This window comes from Pan troglodytes, chromosome 13 (assembly GCF_028858775.2).
Source record: "Pan troglodytes isolate AG18354 chromosome 13, NHGRI_mPanTro3-v2.0_pri, whole genome shotgun sequence".
Taxonomy (NCBI): Eukaryota; Metazoa; Chordata; class Mammalia; order Primates; family Hominidae; genus Pan; species Pan troglodytes.
In genome coordinates, this window is record NC_072411.2 from 99,485,273 (window position 1) to 99,506,337 (window position 21,065).

At 42.0% G+C, this 21,065-nt stretch overlaps 2 protein-coding genes across 5 annotated transcripts; one reads left to right on the forward strand and one right to left on the reverse strand.

Annotated features, from left to right (window-relative positions):
• Positions 1-1,563: 1,563 nt before the first annotated feature.
• Positions 1,564-15,140, reverse strand: HSPD1 (heat shock protein family D (Hsp60) member 1). 4 transcript variants are annotated; one of them, XM_009443691.4, is made up of 12 exons: positions 15,011-15,140; positions 13,687-13,862; positions 12,149-12,401; positions 10,305-10,387; positions 9,669-9,764; positions 9,166-9,259; positions 8,333-8,501; positions 5,179-5,278; positions 3,988-4,233; positions 3,301-3,475; positions 2,842-3,020; positions 1,564-2,178 (listed from the first exon to the last, which is right to left on the reverse strand). In XM_009443691.4, exons 2-12 carry the CDS (start codon positions 13,858-13,860, stop codon positions 2,026-2,028), a joined length of 1,722 nt encoding a protein of 573 aa, XP_009441966.1. In that variant the 5' UTR covers positions 13,861-13,862; positions 15,011-15,140; the 3' UTR covers positions 1,564-2,025.
• A 250-nt stretch (positions 15,141-15,390) lies between these two features.
• HSPE1 (heat shock protein family E (Hsp10) member 1) lies at positions 15,391-18,424 on the forward strand. Its single transcript, NM_001382477.1, has 4 exons — positions 15,391-15,451; positions 16,086-16,250; positions 18,014-18,103; positions 18,183-18,424. Exons 1-4 carry the CDS (start codon positions 15,449-15,451, stop codon positions 18,231-18,233), a joined length of 309 nt encoding a protein of 102 aa, NP_001369406.1. The 5' UTR covers positions 15,391-15,448; the 3' UTR covers positions 18,234-18,424.
• The last annotated feature ends 2,641 nt before the right edge of the window (positions 18,425-21,065 follow it).

Sequence of the window (21,065 nt, forward strand, 5' to 3'; positions counted from 1 at the left end):
CTAAGTAACTTCCACAGTCTCAGAGCTGTTAAGTGGTAGACCCAAATTTGAACCAGTGTTTTATTTAAACACTTAAGATCTCAACCTAAGAACAAGCTAAGCAGGGTCTAGGCAATTGTTGCAAGAAACCTGAAAGCTGCAGCCAGAGGAATTGGGAAATTCCGTTTTCCTTTCTTAGCTTGAGAAGGAAAGCACCCAAGGTTACACTTATTGGTGAAACCAGAACTAGACCACAAACCTGAATTCCTAAGTCCTATGTCCTATCACCGTTTTTTTCTTTTCTCACTGCAACCTCTGCCTCCCGGGTTCAAGCGCTTCTCCTGCCTCAGCCTCCCAAGTAGCTGGGATTACAGGTGCCTGCCACCATGCCCATGCCCAGCTAATTTTTTGTATTTTTAGTAGAGTCGGGGTTTCACCATGTTGGGTCAGGCTGGTCTTGAACTTCTGACCTCAGGTGATCTGCCCGCCTCAGCTTCTCAAAGTGCTGGGATTACAAGCATGAGCCACTGGGCCCGGCTGGCAGTTAGACCTTCAGAGTCTCAGTTTATATAAATGTAGCATAGGCTTAATAGTCCCAAACCTAAGATTGAGGGTTAAAATTACCTATCCTGATGTCTAATGCATAGCAAACACTTGGTTAATTTTTCCTCTCCTATTAATCTCTAGTCTTCTGTCACTCTCCCTGCTCTAATACGAACTAAGTCCAGGTGTTTCTTATTCCTTGTTCTTCTAATAAACTAGTTGGCCTCTTAAGATGTAAATTATCTCCCTAGATTTCTTTTACTTGAGTTTGCTTGCTTGCCACTTTTACAGCCCAAACTACATTCTAGACAAGATTTCTTCAGTTAACATGCCTTTTATTCAATCCCCTCTCATTTGCTGACCAATCCTCCTTTTTAAAATTTCTCTGGGTACCTAGCAGGTGTATTTATTTCTGGGGTACAAGAGATGTTTTGATGTAGGCATGCAATGTGAAATAATCATATCATGGAGAATCATATCATGGAAATGGAGGGGTGATCACCATCACCCCATAACCATGTATCCTTTGTTACAATCCAATTACATTCTTTTATTTTTAAATGTACAATTATTATTGACTATAGTCACCCTGTTGTGCTATCAAATAGATCCTTTTTTTTTGTACCCCAAACACAACCAAATTACCAAAGCCAAAGGTATTCTAGGTACAGGATTTCAAGTGACTGACTTTTCATGTGATGATGGACTTTATTTCTCCCCTCTACTTCTGTCCAAGGTAAGGACAGCAGAAATATTTGCCTCAATGCCTTGCTTGCAGCAGCAGCCCAAAGGCCATGCTGAGGAGCTGGAGTTCCCTCCAACCTCCCAGATTTTACAGCTCCAAGAGAGATTACATCCTTGCACCGGGGAAAATAGAAACTGTCTTTCCCCATTATCAATGGAATAATGTAGTTCAGTCTGCAACAAAGAGAAACATGAAAATATCATAGATAGGATAATGTTTTACACACATGCCAGCCTGCCCTTCAACTGGCTTTCAATTTTCAGTATCTTCTAATCATGGAAATGCTAACACAATTATTAACTTTAAACAAATTTTTATTACACAAAGGTTGTCACATAATTGGATACTTCTCTACTTTGTACACAATTATTCTCACTCTCCACAGAAAGGCTGCTTAACTTCTCATCTGGTGGTGGCAAGCACTAAAATCCTGATTTTAACAGAATAGTAGTAAAAATGCCTCAGTGATTTAAGTTGAAAGCAGTACACTGGTACATGGCTCTTGTACCCAGTATCAGGAATGTACAAATGTTTTTTATTCAAAAATACAAAATAAATTATCTGTAGGCATGGACAATGACAGCAGTAAACCATTATATATTTTGTCAACTGAAACCAGTAACTGATGGTTATAGTGATTTTCAGCCAGCCTTTTTCTTCATTTTCTCCAACTGACTTCTCTGAAGTTATTGGTGAGGAACACTGCCTTGGGCTTCCTGTCACAGTTCATTAATAAAGGTAAAGCACTAGTCTAGGAGTTAGAACATGCCACCTCCCATACCACCTCCCATTCCACCCATTGCACCCATTCCAGGGTCCTTCTCTTCTTTAGGAATTTCTGTGACTACAACTTCTGCTGTAGTTAACAGAGAGGCCACACCAGCAGCATCCAATAAAGCAGTTCTCACAACCTAGAAAAAAATTTAATTAATTAGTTTTCCCTTAGTAGAATATGAGCAAGACTTATTGAAAATTTCTGTCTGGGCGTGGTGGCTCACACCTGTAATCCCAGCACGTTGGGAGGCTGAGGCAGGTAGATGACTTGAGGTTAGGAGTTCAAGACCAGCCTGGCCAACATGATGAGACCCCGTCTCTACTAAAAATACAAAAATTAGCCAGGCATGGTGGTGCATGCCTGTAATCCCAGCTACTTAGGAGCCTGAGGCAGGAGAATCGCTTGAACCCAGGAGGTGGAGGTTGTCACTGCCTGCACTCCAGCCTGGGCGACACAGCGACTCTGTCTTCAAAACAAAACAAAACCCTGTTCTGGGTATCTTGGAAAGTATTCTTACTGCCAGGCAGGAACAGGGTGTTCCAGATCCATCCTGATTTTTTCCTGCCTCCAGGCATGGACTCAACTGCTACTCAAGGGATCCTGCTTCCTTTTAGTGGAGTATTAAATATCTAGGTGCTGGAAATGTACATGAGAATTGTTGATGGGCACAAGAGCTATTGCTGTTGCTACTGCTATTAGACTATTTTTCTGGTGACAAAATCAAAGATTTGGGATGTGGGGATACATTAACAAAATGAACAACAAAAGAATTTTTAGTAATAAGTGTTCAACCATTTACCTTTGTTGGGTCAATGATTCCTTTTTCCACCATATTCACAAAATCTCCAGCCATAGCATCATAACCAACTTCTGAGGAACTTTGCATAATTTTCTCAACTATCAAAGATCCTTCAACACCTGCATTCTTAGCAATGGTCATTGCTGGAATTTTGAGTGTTCTTTTAATAATTTCTATACCTACAGAGAAATTTCAGCAAAATTTTAATACTTTCATTTGTAAATATTGTAACACATTTATAAGTTGTGAGGATATTGATGTAGGGAAATCCCAATCCTACTACAGATCAAATCATTTCCTCTGAAAAAGATGTGATGCATGTTTAGCTCTGACATTAGCACTATTCTACTTCTGTTATTCAGGAAATGAATGTGCTATTCCATTTAGGGGACTGCAACATTATTATTCTAAGAAAAACTAAAATCAGGCCACAAACTCATTTAAAAGGTAACTTTTTACCAATTTTTTGATCTTCATTAGCTGGAGTCAATGAGTCCAAGGCTGGAATGCATCGAAGGAGGGCACAACCCCCTCCCAAAACAATGCCTTCTTCAACAGCAGCTCTTGTAGCATTAAGGGCATCTGTAACTCTGTCTTTCTTTTCATTCACTTCAACATCACTTGTCCCACCAACCTAAAGACGAAAAGAATTCCAGTTAGTATGGCCTGTTCATTCAAGATGCTAATTGCCAAGTCATTTAAAAGCAGTTTACTTAAAAAGCAATCCTGGGGTGGGCGTGGTGGCTCACACCTGTAATCCTAGCACTTTGGGAGGCTGAGGTGAGTGGATCACTTGAGGTCAGGAGTTTGAGACCAGCCTGGCCAACATGGTGAAGCCCTGTCTCCACTAAAAATACAAAATTAGCCAGGCATGGTGGCAAGTGCCTGTAATCCCAGCTACTCGGGAGGCCAAGGCAGGAGATTCGCTTGAGAACCCAGGAGGCGGAGGTTGCAGTGCGCCGAGATCGCACCACTGCATCCCAGCCTGGGTGACGAAGAGCTCAAAACAAAACAAACAAAATTCCACTATGAAGTTAATTCCTCAAGTATTCGTTTAGTTCCATGGTACTACTGGGGAATACTACAGAAGCAAAATCATTCTTGGACTCAGAACCCAAGAAACTTATTCATAATAATGAATGTTACCTTCAGCACAGCCACTCCATCTGAAAGTTTTGCAAGCCGTTCATTCAGTTTTTCCTTTTCATATTCACTAGTTGTGACATCTAACTGCTCAATGATTTCTTGAATACGTTTTTCAATTTGAGCCTTGTCACCTTTTCCTTTTAAGAGCATGGCATCGTCTTTGGTCACAATGACCTCTCCAACTTTTCCTAAGTCATGAGGCTGAACGTCTTCAAGATTCAGGGTCAATCCCTCTTCTCCAAACACCTACAAAAAGAGTTAAACGTAAACCTGTTGTAGGTTACAGTTTCTGCCATTATACCAAGTTTATTAATACACCATGCAAGAGAATCATCGAAATACTTTATTTCTTTGAAATGAGAGATTTTAAGATCACTGTTAGTCCAGAACAAGACTTGAGTATAGTCTTTCACTGCATTTCCAAATTCTCAATTCTCACAACTCTGGTAATTATTACCAGCCTTACTTGAGAAAAAAACATCGAAGGTCACACTTACTGGTAGAGCCAGGACAAGACCATAGGCCTTGACTCTCAAGTCCTACATCCCTTGTAGCATACACTTCTACCTTTCAAAACTGAGCTCGGTAGCTCATGCCTGTAATCCCAGGACTTTGGGAGGCGGAGGCAGGCATATTGCTTGAGTCCAGAAGTTTGAGAAGCCTAGGCAATACAGTGAGACCCATCACTACTAAAAGTAAAAAAATTAGCTGGGCATGGTACTGCACCTGTAGTCCCAGCTACTTGGGAGGCTGAGACGGGAGGATTGCTTGAACCCAGAAGGTGGAGGTTGCAGTAAGCCAAGATCGTGCCACTGCATTCCAGCCTGGGTGACAGATCAAGACACCCTGTCTCAAAAAAAAAGAAACCCCACAGATTTAAGTCAATAAGAATAGTCAATATAGATCAAGTCAAGAATAGTCAAGACAGATCAAGACACCGTCTCCAAAAAAAACAAAAAAAAGGAAACCCCCTTATTCAGTCAATAAGATTTAGTCAATATAGAATAGTCAATAAGCTCATTCTTAGGCCAGACTTGTGGCAAATTAACGGGAATTTAATCCAACCCCTACCTTCCAAAGAGCCAAAAGAAACAGATAGTTGTAGTATCTAATTGTGAAATGTTAAACTATCTATAAATTCCAGACAAGTATAAACATTCAGCAAACCATTATCACATTTATTTTACTTACTGCACCACCAGTAGCAATAGCCATATCTTTAAGCTGGTTCTTTCTATTGTCACCAAACCCTGGAGCCTTGACTGCCACAACCTGAAGACCAACCTTTAGCCTGTTAAGAATAGTTGATAGTAAGATTTAAATGAAATAAAAATGCCTGTTTAATTCCCCTCAAGCTGTTACTAGATTACTTAGGATTCCCTAAGTAATCTGGTTTGGTTTTTGTGTGTTTTTTTGGTTTTTTTTTTTTTTTTTTTTTTTTTTTGCTTCCTAGCAATTTTTGATCAAATTAAGACAGGAAGTATCTGAGACAGTTTAGGCTATTTTCTATTAATTATACTTGTCCATATCAGTTTACCTTCTTAATAAACTGTTGGCCTGGCCGGGCGTGGTGACTCAGGCCTGTAATCCCAGCACTTTGCAAGGCCCAGGCAGGTGGATCACGAGGTCAGGAGTTCGAGACCAGCCTGGCCAAGATGGTGAAACCCTGTCTCTACTGAAAATAACAAAAATCAGCCAAATGTGGTAGCAGGCACCTGTAATCCCCACTACTCAGGAGGCCGAGCAGCAAAAATCACATCACAGTAAGTTATAGGATACAGTGATAACTATTATGAATGGTAGAAAAACAATAATTACTAAATATTACATTTGAGGGTCATTTAATAAACATCTCCATATATTAATGCTGAGTTTTGAATGAGCAATGTTCTGAATTCACTTCTTTTATAAATGTTATACAAAAAGCTGACAGTATTGTTAAGCTCACCTGAAATTTTTACCAGGTAAATGAATACTTGGAATGTGTAATCAAATGTCCATTTGAGAGCAGATTGTGAAACAGAAGCAATGTTCAAACTTCAAGACAGCTGGTCTATTTTATTAAGGACCCAAATAAAAATCAGAGGAATAAGCTATATGCTATGTAAACTGGATATCCCACTTTTCAACTAGCAGTAAAATGGCTTAATGAAAACTCTGTAGGCTTGTTTTTTTCTGGCCTCAAGTCTTTTTTTTTTTTTTTTTTTTTTTGAGACAGAGTCTTGCTCTGTCGCCCAGGCTGGAGTGCAGTGGTGAGATCTCGGCTCACTGCAACCTCCGCCTCCTGGATTTAAGCCATTCTCCTGCCTCAGCCCACCACCACGCCCAGCTAATTTTTTGTATTTTTAGTAGAGACGGGGTTTCACCGTATTAGCCAGGATGATCTCGATCTCCTGACCTCATGATCCACCCCCGCCTCGGCTTCCCAAAGTGCTGGGATTACAGGCATGAGTCACCACGCCCAGCCAAGTCTTTTCTGGCCAGCCAAGTCTTTTCTTAATCCCTCCAATAAAGCAAATCCAAGCTAAGAAAAACATTCCAGGGTAAGGCAGCTCATTAGAGCTTTTGGGTCAGATGAGCACGTGTAATGTCTAAAACCTACCTGTTAATGTATGCATTTCTACTATAACAAAATGGAAAGAAAAGTCTTGCTTCTGACATACTTCAATTCTGAGATAAGGAAGAACAAACATTTTAATAATGCCCTTAGATTGTCTGCAGCATGAACATTACCTGTCTTAAAGTTTAAACTAATAGTAAACTATAGCTTAAAATGTAGATTTAAATAAGTGACTAGACCTCACCTTATTTTAGATTGGGTGCTATTTTCTCTACTTCAGACTATTTAGCAAACATTTAACAACAGACTAAATACTTGATCACAGCCAAGGGTAGTGGCTCATGCCTGTAATCCCAGCACTTTGGGAGGGTGAGGTGGGAGAATCACTTAAGATTCACCAACAGTTTAAGACTAGCCTAGGCAACATATTGAGACCTCGTCTCTACAAAAAAATTAAAAGATCAGCCAAGTGTGCTTGTGCAAGTGTGTAGTCCCAGCTACTTGGGAGGCTGAGGCAGGAGGATTGCTTGACCCCAAGAGTTCAAGGCTGCAGTGAGCTATGATCGTGCCGCCGCAGCCCAGCCTGGGTGACACAGTCTGTCTCTCAAAATAAATAAAAATATTCGATGGTGAAATACACTTACATCTGAGTTATTTATTTAGAGACAGAGTCTCGCTTTGTTGCCCAGGCTGGGGTGCAGCAGCACAATCTCGGATCACTGCAACTTCCGCCTCCCAGATTCAAGTGATTCTCCTGCCTCAGCCTCTGAGTAGCTGGGATTACAGGCGCACGCCACATGCTCTGCTAATTTTTATATTTTTAGTAGAGACGGGGTTTCACTATGTTGGCCAGGCTGGTCTGGAACTCCTGATCTCAGGTGATCCACCCGCCTGTGCCTCCCCAAGTGCTGGGATTATAGCTGTGAGCCACCATGCCTGGCTCTGAGTTATTTGGAAGTTAGTTGTTTACTTCCCTGTTCTATGCAAAATAATATTCTGAAAATCTACATATTTTTAACCAGAAAAACCTTAAAAAAACAAAACAAAACAAAACAAAAAACAAGATTGACACTTGAACCCAGGAGGCTTGAGCCGAGATTGAGCCACTGCACTACTGCACTCCGGCCTGGGTGACAGAGACTCTGTCTCCAAAAAAAAATTAAAAAAATAAAAAAATTACAAGGCCGGGCGCAGTGGCTCACACCTGTAATCCCAGCACTTTGGGAGGTTGAGGCGGGTGGATCATGAGGTCAGGAGTTTGAGACCAGCCTGGCCAATATGGTGAAACCCTGTCTCTACTAAAAATACAAAAATTAGTCAGGTGTGGTGGCACGCACCTGTAGTCCCAGCTGCTTGGGAGGCTGAGGCAGAACTGTTTGAACCTAGGAGATGGAGATTGCAGTGAGCCAAGATTATGCCACTGCACTCCAGCCTGGGCCAGGGAGTGAGACTCTGTCTCAAAAAAAAAAAAAAAAAAAAAACAAGATTCAGTCATGTGCCTTCAAAACAACTGTAAACACTTGCAAAATACAGAAAGGTACCCATGTGCTAAATTAGTCTATTCTATGAGAAAGCTGATCAAAATAGTAAAGACTTTGGGGTTCCTTTCAAAAACACAACCATAAGGATACATTAGAGCACACCTGATTTACACAATTACAATTCTAGATACAAACCCAACTGGATCAAATGTGGAGGTACACATGATGGAAACTGCAAACAGCAATACAAATAATTCTGTCTTTCACCGAGAAATATAAATCAACAAATACCACTGCTTATTACCTATTCAAGACGAGTGTACTTAGAGCTTCTCCATCAACATCTTCAGCGATTATGACCAAAGGCTTACGGTGAGCATTGGCAATTTCAAGAGCAGGTACAATGGACTGGACACTAGAAATTTTCTTTTCACTCAACAGAACATAGGCATCCTGGAATTCACATTTCTGACCTGTAAAAATAATGAAGATTTCAAAAATATACAAAAAATGACTGCAATACATTTAAATGAAAAGCGAAACCAAGGTTCCAATACACTTTAAAATTCACCAGTGAGTTGGTTTTCCTCCTTCATTTCTCATATGCATTAACTTTTGGAATATATACATTTATTTTTTAGAGGATGACACCAACTAATACCTATAGTTTGACACATATTAGAAAGTATATTTTAAAAATTTCAGGAGGCCAAAGCAGGCAGATGACTTGAGGCCAGGAATTCAAAACCAGCCTGGCCAACATGGCTAAACTTTGTCTCTATTAAAAAATTCAAAAATTGGCCAGGCACAGTGCCTCATACCTATAATCCCAGCACTTTGGGAGGCCAAGGTGGGTGGATCACCTGAGGTCAGGAGTTAAGAGACCAGCCTGGCCAACATGGTGAAACCCCATCTCTACTAAAAATACAAAAATCAGCCTGGCATGGTGGCGTGTGACTGTAATCCCAGCTACTTGGGAGACTGAGGCAAGAGAATCACTTGAACCCGGAAGGCGGAGGTTGCAGTGAGCAACGCGCCACCACATCATGCCACTGCACTGGAGCCGGGGCAACAGAGAATGAGACTCTGTCTAAAATAATAAAAATAATAATAATTCAGTTATTGATTTGTTCTTACCTTTTGATGTATTAATAAAGTATGGAGAAATATAGCCTCGATCAAACTTCATGCCTTCAATAATTTCTAATTCATCATTCAGTGTTTTTCCATCCTATGAAAAGTCAAAGAATTAGGTATATGGATTTCATTGAACACAAAACATGGAATTACAGGCCAGATTAATAAAAACAGACCCCTCTGGCCATAAGAGATGCAGGGTAGAGTATGAAACAGCCCAGGACATCCAATTACACTTCTGCAAAAAAATCCCAAAAGTGCTTATTTGAATAATCATTTAAGTTAGGATGGATTCATTTCATGCAGCAAAGGCTAATTCACATAAAACACAGTAAGTACTTTATTCTATACATGTGCTGAGACTACATATGAAGGAATAAAAAAAGCACTGTTTTTAAAACAGAATTTTTCTGTTTGAAAAATTCAGTTTTGATCATCAGATAACTCAAACTTTTGATCATGAGATAACTCAAAATTATCTTTAAAAATACAAACACACTTGCCTTTACTGTGATGACACCCTTTCTTCCAACTTTTTTCATTGCATCAGAGATGATATTGCCAATTTCTTTGTCTCCGTTTGCAGAAATCGTAGCAACCTGAAATAATCCAGTTACTCTTCGAAATTAAAAGGTAAGGCTAGTGTCCTCAGTCAGTTCCCTTACCTTTTCCTAGTAACTTCCAAATTGATACTTCCATCCAGGGGAGAGAAGGGGAATTTACGTTATGGTAGTTTTCATGAAGTACTGGTTCTTTGCTCTTTTCCGATTCATTATTTGACTACATTGTTTTGAAGAATATGATACATAAAACTATTCTTGTAAAAAAAGTTTAAAAATGCTGACTTCATTACAAACTGACAAAACTTATGCACCTTTGACAATGGCTAAGAACATTTTCACAATCATACGAATCCATTTTACAGCCATGTAGAACTAAAATGACAACCACATGTAGAACTAAATGACAACCATTATGGTCATAATTCTTTTCAAAGGTTTTAGCAGTAAGAAACAATGATTCTAATATTGATGATTGGGTAGTATTGTTATTCTGACATTGGTGTGATCAAGGAAAAAAAAAAATCACACATGCCATTAAATTTTTTTTAAAAAACGTGTAACATGTTAAGTCCTTACCTGTGCAATTTCTTCAGGGGTGGTCACAGGTTTAGACTGCTTTTTAAGTTCAGCAATTACAGCATCAACAGCTAACATCACACCTAGTTCAACGATATATGTCATTACAATGTTTATTTCTCTCATGGCTTCTATGTCAAGTAGAAATCTTGAGATTTGTGACAAATATTTTAATGCCTTAACTTAAAAAAAAAAAAATTTTTTTTTTTTTTGAGACAGGGTCTTGTTGTGTCGCCCGGGCTAGAGTGCAGTAGCACAGATCATGGCTCACTGCAGCCCTGACATCCTGGGCTCAAGGGAGTAGCTGAGACCACAGGCTCAAGCCACCATGCTCAGCTTCTTTTATTTTTGTAGACAAGGTCTCACTATGTTGCCCAAGGTGGTCTTGAACTCCTGGGCTCAAGCAATCCTCCCACCTCAGCTTCCCATGTAGCTGGGACTACAGGCATGTACCTATGCTTGGTCTTTAGTGCCTCAATATTAAATTTACACACAGCTTCTGAGACAGTGCTTCTTAATAACACAGAGTTGCATGGCATGTACTTAAACAGTAACTTTAGGTTCACACAGTAAATAAAATCTCACGATGCCAAAATTTTGAAAATAGGACTAAAACAAGGTAGATGTGTATAGTTTCAAAAGTCTCACCACTGAACTCATCCTATGCAAATTCCTAACCCAATCATGCTGTTTCCAATAGGGTCCGCGACACTTCTCATGTCCATTAGATGATGCAAAAAAGGACCAAAATGGCTAACACTCCCTTATTTTCAACAAGAAGTACAGTTCTTAAATGACAGGAATCTGTTGTGACTATGCCTCTGCAGGTGTCAATTATCTGAAATCCCCTCAATTTAGTACGTATTATGAACTAACAAAATATTTTTGTTTTACATCAGTCTTAATAGTCCCATTTTGCTCAATTGGGAATAGTGCTAGCTCTCTTGTTTGAGAACTGTTACTTCAAAAAAAATCCAATGCAAGGTGTTGGTAAGTCCTCTTCATAACCTTAATTAATACTTGTTAGTGATTTACAGTAAAACTGCTTTTAGTGAAGTATATTCACTTGGCCCATAAACACTGAAATAGATGAGGTAATGATACATTAGTAATGTAGTAATAAATTAGTATGCCAATTCTGACAAAAAATTACCAATAGCTCCCCCCACCTTTACTTACAAGAGGGTTCCTGGTTTGAACCCTAACATACCCTAGATATACATAGCAATTCTGCTGATAGGAAAACCAAGTCTTAGCACACAGCTAATAAATGACAAACATGGGACTAGAATTTAAGTCTATACTGCCATGAACCTCATGAGGAGGAGCAAATTGTTAATTAAGTTGCACTCTAGTTACAAGCACTAACAAAACACAAACCAATAACATGGTGTGTGCTATTAAGAAAAAATAAACTGAGGAAAACATTACTTTCTGACATTCTGAATGATCCAGTGTATTTAGTCTTACTTTCTACAAAACTAAACTAAAAATTAGCCAGGAATGGTGGTGAGTGCTTGTAGTAGTCCCAGCTACTTGGAGGCTGAGGCAGGAGGATTGCTTGAGCCCAGGAGTTCCAGTGCAGTCCAGCCTGAGCTACAGAGCAAGACCCTGTCTCTAAAAACAAAAGAAACCAACTAAGTAAAATATCAAAATTACCTAACAGTACCTACCATACAGCCAAGCTTGCTAAAGGAAAACCCAGTTTAAGATTTCTCCAGGCCAAGAGGAGGAATGAGAGAAGGATTAATTTCCTCAAGTTAACACTTTCCTTAGGTCCAAGGAATCAATGCCTTAAAGCACACTGAAGTTTAGAACACTGTGGTGACAACAGACATTCCTACCTCTCCTGATTTCCACTGGATTAGCACCTTTGCTAATCTTCTCGAAGCCTTCCTTGGCTATAGAGCGTGCCAGTACAGTAGCAGTGGTAGTGCCATCCCCAGCTTCTTCATTTGTGTTATTGGCAACATCTTGAACAAGTTTAGCTCCAATGTTTTTGTATTTATCTTTTAAGTCAATTGACTTTGCAACAGTCACACCATCTTTTGTTACTTTGGGACTTCCCCAACTCTGCTCAATAATCACTGTTCTTCCCTAGAAGAAAAAAATGTAACAGGATTAGACATACCCTAAGGATGATTTACATTTTAAAAAATGAGCAGTCTTCATAATAAAGCAACTACTTCAAAGTCTCAACATAAGTTGTGTCATTTTTATCAGTCTTGCAGCATGAACCTCAAGGGCAAGTTTATCGACATTCTTTGTCTACAGACAAAATGACCTGATTCTCTGCCAAGAGCATAATTTTGAACTAGGTAATTTAAGAGATTAAAATCCTAGGGACTAAAACTTGTCATCTTATAAAATGAACAAGAACACAAGACAAAGAATAAAACAATCTTCCTATCACTTATACTTTAGTTAGTGCCTGTTATCTTTTAAAGTAATGTGACTTGTTTTAAAATCCGTTTAACTAAAATATTAACCATCAAGGCAAGTAGTGTGCTCTTCCAGGTTCACTCAACATAAAACTTCAACCATGGCACAATTATTGGCCATCCTTTGGATTTGAACTAAAGCTGCTACTTTCTATTTGTGAGGTGTGCAAATGTTGTATTTTAGGCAGTTGTTGGATCACTTGATATCTGAACTGTCTTCAAACTGAAATGAAGCACCACTTGACTGCACACCACCTTCAAAGGCCTCCTCAAAACATTACCCCTATTAAATGAGACTTATTTTAAATATGCTTTGGAACAAGAGAACAGCAGAAAACCGATGGGTAAAACTAGCATCTTGGGGTGGAGGAGAGAATGGGAAGCTACTGTATAATGAGTACAAAGTTACAATTTTTCCATATAAAAAGTTTTGGAGATGGATGGTGGTGATGACTGCACAACATAAATGTAATTGATGTCCCCAAAGTGCACACTTAATGGTAATTTTATGTTGTGTACATTTTACTACAATAAACCAAAAAAAAAAATTTAGCATCTACAAGCACATACCTAAGGAATTATGGAAGATAAGTTAAACTCTTCTCTCTACACTTGGCATGAACTACTGGGAAAGGATCCAAATTTTAACTTAAGCCAGCGAAATTCTACCTAGAGTTTAAGAATCCACCTTGAGCTGTAAGTTACTACCCGATTACATCACACATTGAACAAAATAGTTTCGAAAATCTGGCTGAAGCAGTTTAAGCTTTAAGATCATGTCTAAGAAAAAAAAGGCTAACCAATACTTCAGAATTCTTACATGTAAACTGAGTTCTCTCAAAAATGGATATGAAAGTACTGTTGAATAGTTCAGTGCGACTATTTGTGAGTAAAATGCTATTAATAATACCGTAATTACAATAAAATAAAAATACTGGTACCTTTGGCCCCATTGTAACGGCCACAGCATCGGCTAAAAGGTCTACACCTTGAAGCATTAAGGCTCGGGCATCTGCACCAAATTTTACATCTTTGGCATAAGCCCGAGTGAGATGAGGAGCCAGTACCCTGGACACCGGTCTCATCTGGCGAAAGACTGTGGGTAACCGAAGCATTTCTGGGGATGGAAGCAAAAAGATCATCAGAACTACCACCCGTGGTGCGCTGCAGAACAAACATGCCCACCTGTGCAACAGAGCAAGCAACGTGAGATGCTGAGCCTGGCTGACCTCCGCCAGCCACTACGCCTGATTGACGGAAGGCGCCGCAGCTTCGGAACATCAGCCACTAGCGCAAGCTAAAGAGGCCGCCCCGGCCGGCGCCTGACCTATAGCACCAGCACAAAGCACATGCGGCTCCTTCCCCACGGCCACCTATCCCTGCCGCCAAAAACGAGTTAATCTTTCACCGCGAAAACGGCCTTGTGGGCAGACCCACTCCAACTGTGGCCCCTGAGAAACCAAGTCAGCCGGAGAGAGGCAAGTTACAAATCCAAGTGACCAGGGAAGTTAAAAGTATTCCTGACGGTGCAAAAAGCCGCTCAGCAAAGTGTCTCCATGGATCCACCCAAGGCTACTGTATCAGAGCAACCAGCAAGGCCGCGATGCTGGGGGCGGCGGCCCGGCCCACTCGGCGCGAGCCCACGTGTCCTTCTTTCCGAACGCCCCCAGCAAGGTCAAGACTGGAGGCGCGGTATCCCAGCTGCCTGCGGGGGAAAAAAGCGGTTCCCTCACGTACACCACCCTCCCCGGTTCCCTGAAGTCGGCCAGGCGCAGGTTGCACCAGCGGGCCTAAGTGGTTACAATCCCCCAAATTCAATCCCCACGAGTTGTCCCTCCCGCGCCCGGCCGAGGTCCAGGATCCGCGTCGCACGTGATGGAACCCGCATGGACCCGCGAGGCCTGGACCCGCAGGCCTGGGCCTGCGGTGCGGCGCGGTGCGGAACTCCAGGTTGTCGCCGCCCGCACCCTCCAGCTGGACCGCAGAGGAGGAAGGCCCACTCGGGGGTCTCAGGAGCCGGGGGGAGGTGGCGCAGGAAGGCCGCGTACCTGCGGGGCGGCGGCAAGGCGTGCGCGCGGCGAGACAGGTCGTCGGCGGCGAGTGAGGGACAGAGTGCAGGGCGCACACCGCAATGAGCCCGTGTCCCCTCCCTCCGCCTCTACCCCCGCCCCGCGGCACCGCGTGTGCAGGCAGCTCCCACCCACTTCCCGTCAGCCGGGGCCCTGCAATCTGCACACCCTGCGCGCGAGCCCCGCCCCTCCCTACCCACGCAGGGTGTGCTAGCGCGCTCAGCCCTCTCCGGCCGGCTTAGTCTAGTTCCCGGGCCTCGCTCGGTTCCAGAACTTTCCGGAAAATGCCGCTCTCCCTACGGCTCAAGGGTCAAATCGCGTCATTTCCGGGAGGGGACGAAGGGGTAGTTCTTTCACCTCGGCTGGGCGCCTAGAAAAGCCTAGAAACAGCTCCTCTTTTCTTCCGCCTCCGAGTCTTCGCGTCAGCGTCCTACGCAGGGCCCTTGGGGCGAATCGCGGTGCGCGTCGGGGCGACCGCCCTCCCTCCCTGGGAGGGGCGAGGGGGCTAGCGGCGACGGCTGGGGCGAGCGCGCCTGCGCGCTGGGTGATTTTTTCACGTGTCGCCAGGGCCGGACTGCGAGTCTCCTTGCGGCGCTACACTAGAGCAGAGTACGAGTCTGAGGCGGAGGGAGTAATGGTGAGTCCCGCGTGGCCCCGAGGCCTGCAGGCCCGGGCCTGTCTGAGGCGTACGGGGATCCCTGACGCCCCTCTTTTGTTGGGCTGGGCGGGAGGGATTGGTGGCCACTCAGTGACCAGCGCCCGATGGCACCTTGGAGCGGCAAGGCCCGCCCGACCCTTTTCTCCCCCAGGGCTCTTTGCACGCGCGTGTGCTGCCGGTGTGTAAGGCAGGGGGGCGGGAACCCGGGCGCACGCGCAGCGTCCCACCTGCTTCTGCAGGGCCTTTGTGGATGTGTAATATCTTGGGTAAAAATCATGGTGCCAGGCAGGGAGCTTGACCCAGCGTTTCCTGAAAATTTCTGGAAAAACCTGAAGAAGGAAAACATTTGACCTTGGAATAAACTAAGGTTGACCTTAAAGCTGGTCTGGTTGCTCACCGGAGGAGCGACAACGACCCCTAACAGACGTAAGGAATCGGGAATTAAACTTGGAATATTGGTTAGTACATTCAAATGCGCTTCCTTAACGAATAAGCTGAGGTTTGGTGTTAACTTTCAAAGCCAAAACGTGTTGAGATGTATAGCACGGTGGCGTTGCCTGTTGATAATGTGATTACATTTAGTTTTTGTTTCAAAACATTTCTCTTCCTACAGGCAGGACAAGCGTTTAGAAAGTTTCTTCCACTCTTTGACCGAGTATTGGTTGAAAGGAGTGCTGCTGAAACTGTAACCAAAGGAGGCATTATGCTTCCAGAAAAATCTCAAGGAAAAGTATTGCAAGCAACAGTAGTCGCTGTTGGATCGGGTTCTAAAGGAAAGGTAAATGGGGGCTGCAGTGGAACTATTTTTTATAGTGTGCAGTGGAGGGAAAAGAAGTAATTCTGGAGTATTAAAAGTCGCTTATTAAGTAGAGTTTATGTCGTTTTCAAGATCATTAACTGCTTTGGTTCTAATCTGTTTCTTAAAGGGAAATGACTAATATAAAGTTGCTTATTTTATATGACCAATGCTATGACGCTTATTTTATGTGATAGTTTCAGAGTATTAAAAATTGTCCTCAATAGGCCGGGTGCGGTGGCTCTCGCCTGTAATCTCAGCACTTTGGGAGGCCGAGGTGTGCGGATCACAAGGTCAGGAGTTCAAGACCAGCCTGACCAACATGGTGAAACCCCGTCTCTACTAAAGATACAAAAATTAGCCGGGTGTGGTGGCATGCGCCTGTAATCCCAGCTACTGGGGAGGCTGAGGCAGGAGAATCATTTGAACCCTGGAGGCGGAGGTTGCAAGGAGCCGAGGTTGCAAGGCGCCCCTGCATTCCAGCGTGGGGGACAGGGCGAGACTCTGTCTCAAAAAAAAAAAAAAATCCCCTCAATAGCAATTTGGTAGCCTAGTGTGATCAGTGTTTGCCTTACATTCTAAATTTTTAATAAGACAAAAGAGGCTGTGTGTGGTGGCTCACACCTGTAATCCTTGCATTTTGGGAGGCCAAAGCAGGAGGATCGTTTGAGCTCAGGAGTTCAAAATCAGTCTGGGCAACATAATGAGACCTCCTGTCTACAAAATAAATGAATACAAAAGATGTGCTTCAAGGTAAAAGGGGGCATTTAAGAATTGAGAGGAAACTTGGACTGTTCGTTTAACCCCTAACACATTGAAATTGCCCTAATCTTAACCAGTTGGTATACCTGGTTGTATACCTATCAGAGGAACAGGTTGGTCAGTCTTGTCCAATCTGCAGCCCAGGACAGCTCTGAATGCCGCCTAACGCAAATCCCTAAACTTTCTTAAAACCTGATATTTCTTTTGCAATTTTTTTTAAGCTTACCAGCTACTGCTAATGTTAGTGTATTTTATGTGTGGCCCAACACAGTTCTTCCAGCGTGGCCCAGGGAAGCCAAAAGATTGCACACCTCTGTTTTAGATGTTCCTCAGTTAATTGTTTAGGCCTCGGGCTTCTAAAGATCTCAGCCAAAATACACAGTAAACGCCGTTGGGGCCAAATAATGTTAACTGCATTGTTCTAGTTGCTTCTGAGGAGCTGTCATGGAGTTAGGAATAGGAAGACTTTGGGGAGTGGACACTTAGCTGCAGTGCCTTTCCCCAAATCTGTTCTTTGGAGGGAACAAAACAATCACAAGAGTATGTTCTAAATCCAAAAAAATATTAAATTTTTGTATGTTGAAAGAAGGAAAATATGACCATTTGTATATGGCATTTTCTGGGTGCTGGCTACTGTTGCAGGTTTATTTCATATAGTTGATAAGTTATGTTAATATTTAACAGTTATAAAGTTAGCTTTAGTTAACTAAAGTTAGCTTTTCCAGAATATTTTCTTGAACTTTTACGTTGGAGTCAGATTTTAGTTTAAGCCACTGTGTATTATTTCAAAGTGTAACTACAGTGGTATTTTTGAGTGAAGATCTGCAATTCTAGTATGAATCGTATCACTTAGCCACGAAATATATTTTTAATATAATTGGATTTGAGTGACCATGTTTCATTAGTTGTAGTGACTTAAAAGTTAACTGTTTATGTTGGGTGAACTAGATATCTTTGCTAATAAACATCCTTCCTTTTTTAAGGGTGGAGAGATTCAACCAGTTAGCGTGAAAGTTGGAGATAAAGTTCTTCTCCCAGAATATGGAGGCACCAAAGTAGTTCTAGATGACAAGGTGTGTAAACTTAATAATTATAAAAAGAAGTCAGATATTTGCAATTAGTTGTCTTAACTAATGGTTTTTTCACTTGCAGGATTATTTCCTATTTAGAGATGGTGACATTCTTGGAAAGTACGTAGACTGAAATAAGTCACTATTGAAATGGCATCAACATGAAGCTGCCCATTCCACTGAAGTTCTGAAATCTTTCATCATGTAAATAATTTCCATATTTCTCTTTTATAATAAACTAATGATAACTAATGACATCCAGTGTCTCCAAAATTGTTTCCTTGTACTGATATAAACATTTCCAAATAAAAATATGTAAATGAGTGGTTAATCTTTAGTTATTTTAAGATGATTTTAGGGTTTTCTAGTTTATGCTTTCTGTTTTTCAAGTAACCTGCAGAGAATTTTGGGAAACAGGATTTTCTACGTAGGTGCATTTTCACACTGAATTTAGCTTTATTAATACATGATTGATACTGATACCAAGCCATGGGTTTACTTTTTTTTTTTTTTTTCTGAGACGGATTCTCACTCTGTCACCCAGGCTGGAGTGCAGTGGTTCAGTCTTGGCTTACTGCAACCTCCGCCTTCTGGGTTCAAGTGATTCTCCTCCCTCAGCCTCCGGAGTACCTGGGATTACAGGCGTGCACCACCATGCCCAGCTAATTTTTGTATTTTTAGTAGAGACAGGTTTTGCCATGTTGCCCAGGCTGGTCTCAGACTCCCAAAGTGCTGGGATTACAAGCGTGAGCCACCACAGCAACATTCAGATTTCAAATATAACAAGCTAACGAGTTACAGGTCTTAAGGTGTTCAATACTTTGTGGATACAGGTCTTCATTCCTAACTCCAATTTATATAAATACAAAGTATTTTTTGCATGGTTTAATGTATACTGAATTCCCAGGTACACAAGTACCATGTAAATTGAGGGAAGAATTATACTTTCCATTTTTTTCTTTTTTTTTTTTTTGTGGAGACAGAGTCTCACTTTGTCACCCAGGTTGGAGTGCACTGGCACTGTCATGGCTCACTGTAGCCTCCACCTTCTTCCCAGGCACAGGTGATCCTCCCACGTCCGCCTCCTTGAGTGACTGGGATTACAGGCATGCACCACCATGCCCTGCTAATTTTTGTATCTTTTGTAGAGATGGGGTTTTGCCATGTTGTCCAGGCTGGTCTTGAACCTTCTGGGCTCAAGCAATATGCCTGCCTTGGCCTCCCAGACTGCTGGGATCACAGGCCTGAGTGAGCCATCAAACCTGGCAGCTTTTTTTTTTTTTTAGAACTTTAAGAGTTGGTCAATATTTTGGAAAATCAACTTCTGTACATTAAAGTTAGGACATTGCCTTATTATTATTACTTTTTAATGGTGATGGGTTATATTTATGCTTTTCTATTTGACACTAGTTTGTCAGGGTTGGAAAACAGCCACATGCTCACCTAGTCAGTGTGACCTCAATGTAGTTGAGATGGGAAACAGGAAGACTTCAGTGTAGTTTCTAACCTGATGCTGGCATCTAGTATCAGGCATATGATGTCCTATCAAGTTTCTGAAAGACAACGTGAAAAAGGCATCACATAGTCCTTGAGGGGTGATTGTCCTTGGCGGCCAGCAGCAATGACAAAGCAGTGAGCGCACCAGGGTCAGCCCGCTCAGCTGTGGTACATTTTTCCCTTGGCTCAGCTGTAATCCATAGTTGCACCCCAATTAACTTCCCAGATACATTGCGTCTTTTAAGCTTTGTTTTGTATTGCATTGGAAAGAACAGTGCTGAGAAGCTCTCCATGATTACCTGAGCCTCAGTGACCACCATCTTCACCTGAAGCTGCCCAGCATCCAGTGACCAAGTATCTAAGGCCACTTAGCAATACTGGAGTTGCTCTGGTATCCTCCAAGTGTTTTTTTATGTCTTGTTTTATTTTAGGAAAATTTAATTCTGGAGTGAACATTTTTTTTTTTTTGAGACGGAGTTTCTCTGTTGCCCAGGCTGGAGTGCAGTGGCATGATCTTGGCTCACTGCAATCTCCGCTTCCCGGGTTCAAGCAATTCTCGTGCCTCAGCCTCCCAAGTAGCTGGGCTACAGGCGCCTGCTACCATGCCCTGCTAATTTTTTGTATTTTTAGTAGAGATGGGGTTTCGCCATGTTAGGATGGTCTCGATCTTCTGACCTCATGATCCACCCGCCTTGGCCTTCCAAAGTGCTGGGATTACAGGCGTGAGCCACCGCGCCCGGCTCATTTCATTTTTAAAAACTTAACACTGCTACATAATTTGGTTAAAAAAAAAATCTAAGGCAAGTAATTGCAGCTACTTGGAAGGCTGAGGCAGGAGAATGGCTTGAACCTGGGAGGCGGAGGTTGTAGTGAGCTAAGATTGCACCACTGCACTCCAACCTGGGTGACATAGACTTTTGAAAAAAAAAAGTACATATATGATACATATACATATATGATATATGTGATATATACACACATATGTATATACAGTGTGTGTGTGTGTGTATATATATGATAGCTAACATTGGCTGAGTGCCTTCTCTCTGAGGTGAGCACTGTGTGATAGGATAGCTAACAGGAGCATTTTCTAGGTGCTGGTTACTGTTGAAGGTGCTTTTCATGTATTAATTGGTTTAATCTTTCAACAACCCTATGAGATAGGTACTGTTCTCACCCTGCAGATGAGAAAGCTAAGGCATAGAAGGGGTTAAGTAATAACCAAGGTTGCTCAGTGGTAAGTGGCAAAGCCAGGATTCAGACACAGTCCATCTCCAGATGTTACTGTTTAAAACTTGATCCTTTATAGCCTTTGCTACTTTGTTAATTCTAAGCACTTAATACACATTATTTCAATTAATCCTGGTGATACCCACTGTGGTATGGGGAATGGGTAGTACCAAATGATGTATGTCACTTAAGTTCCTAGTACACCATATGTTGAATTTAACAAAACTGAGTCAAAGCA

Coding starts and splice junctions, on each gene's coding strand:
- HSPD1 (XM_009443691.4), bottom strand. CDS start 13,860: ATGCTTCGGTTACCCACAGTCTTTCGCCAGATGAGACCGGTGTCCAGG. Junction 5,279..8,332: donor AGTACACTCGTCTTGAATAG/GTAATAAGCAGT, acceptor TATTCTTAACAG/GCTAAAGGTTGGTCTTCAGG. Junction 2,179..2,841: donor GAATCATTGACCCAACAAAG/GTAAATGGTTGA, acceptor ATTTTTTTCTAG/GTTGTGAGAACTGCTTTATT.
- HSPE1 (NM_001382477.1), top strand. Junction 16,251..18,013: donor GATCGGGTTCTAAAGGAAAG/GTAAATGGGGGC, acceptor TCCTTTTTTAAG/GGTGGAGAGATTCAACCAGT. Junction 18,104..18,182: donor AAGTAGTTCTAGATGACAAG/GTGTGTAAACTT, acceptor TTTCACTTGCAG/GATTATTTCCTATTTAGAGA.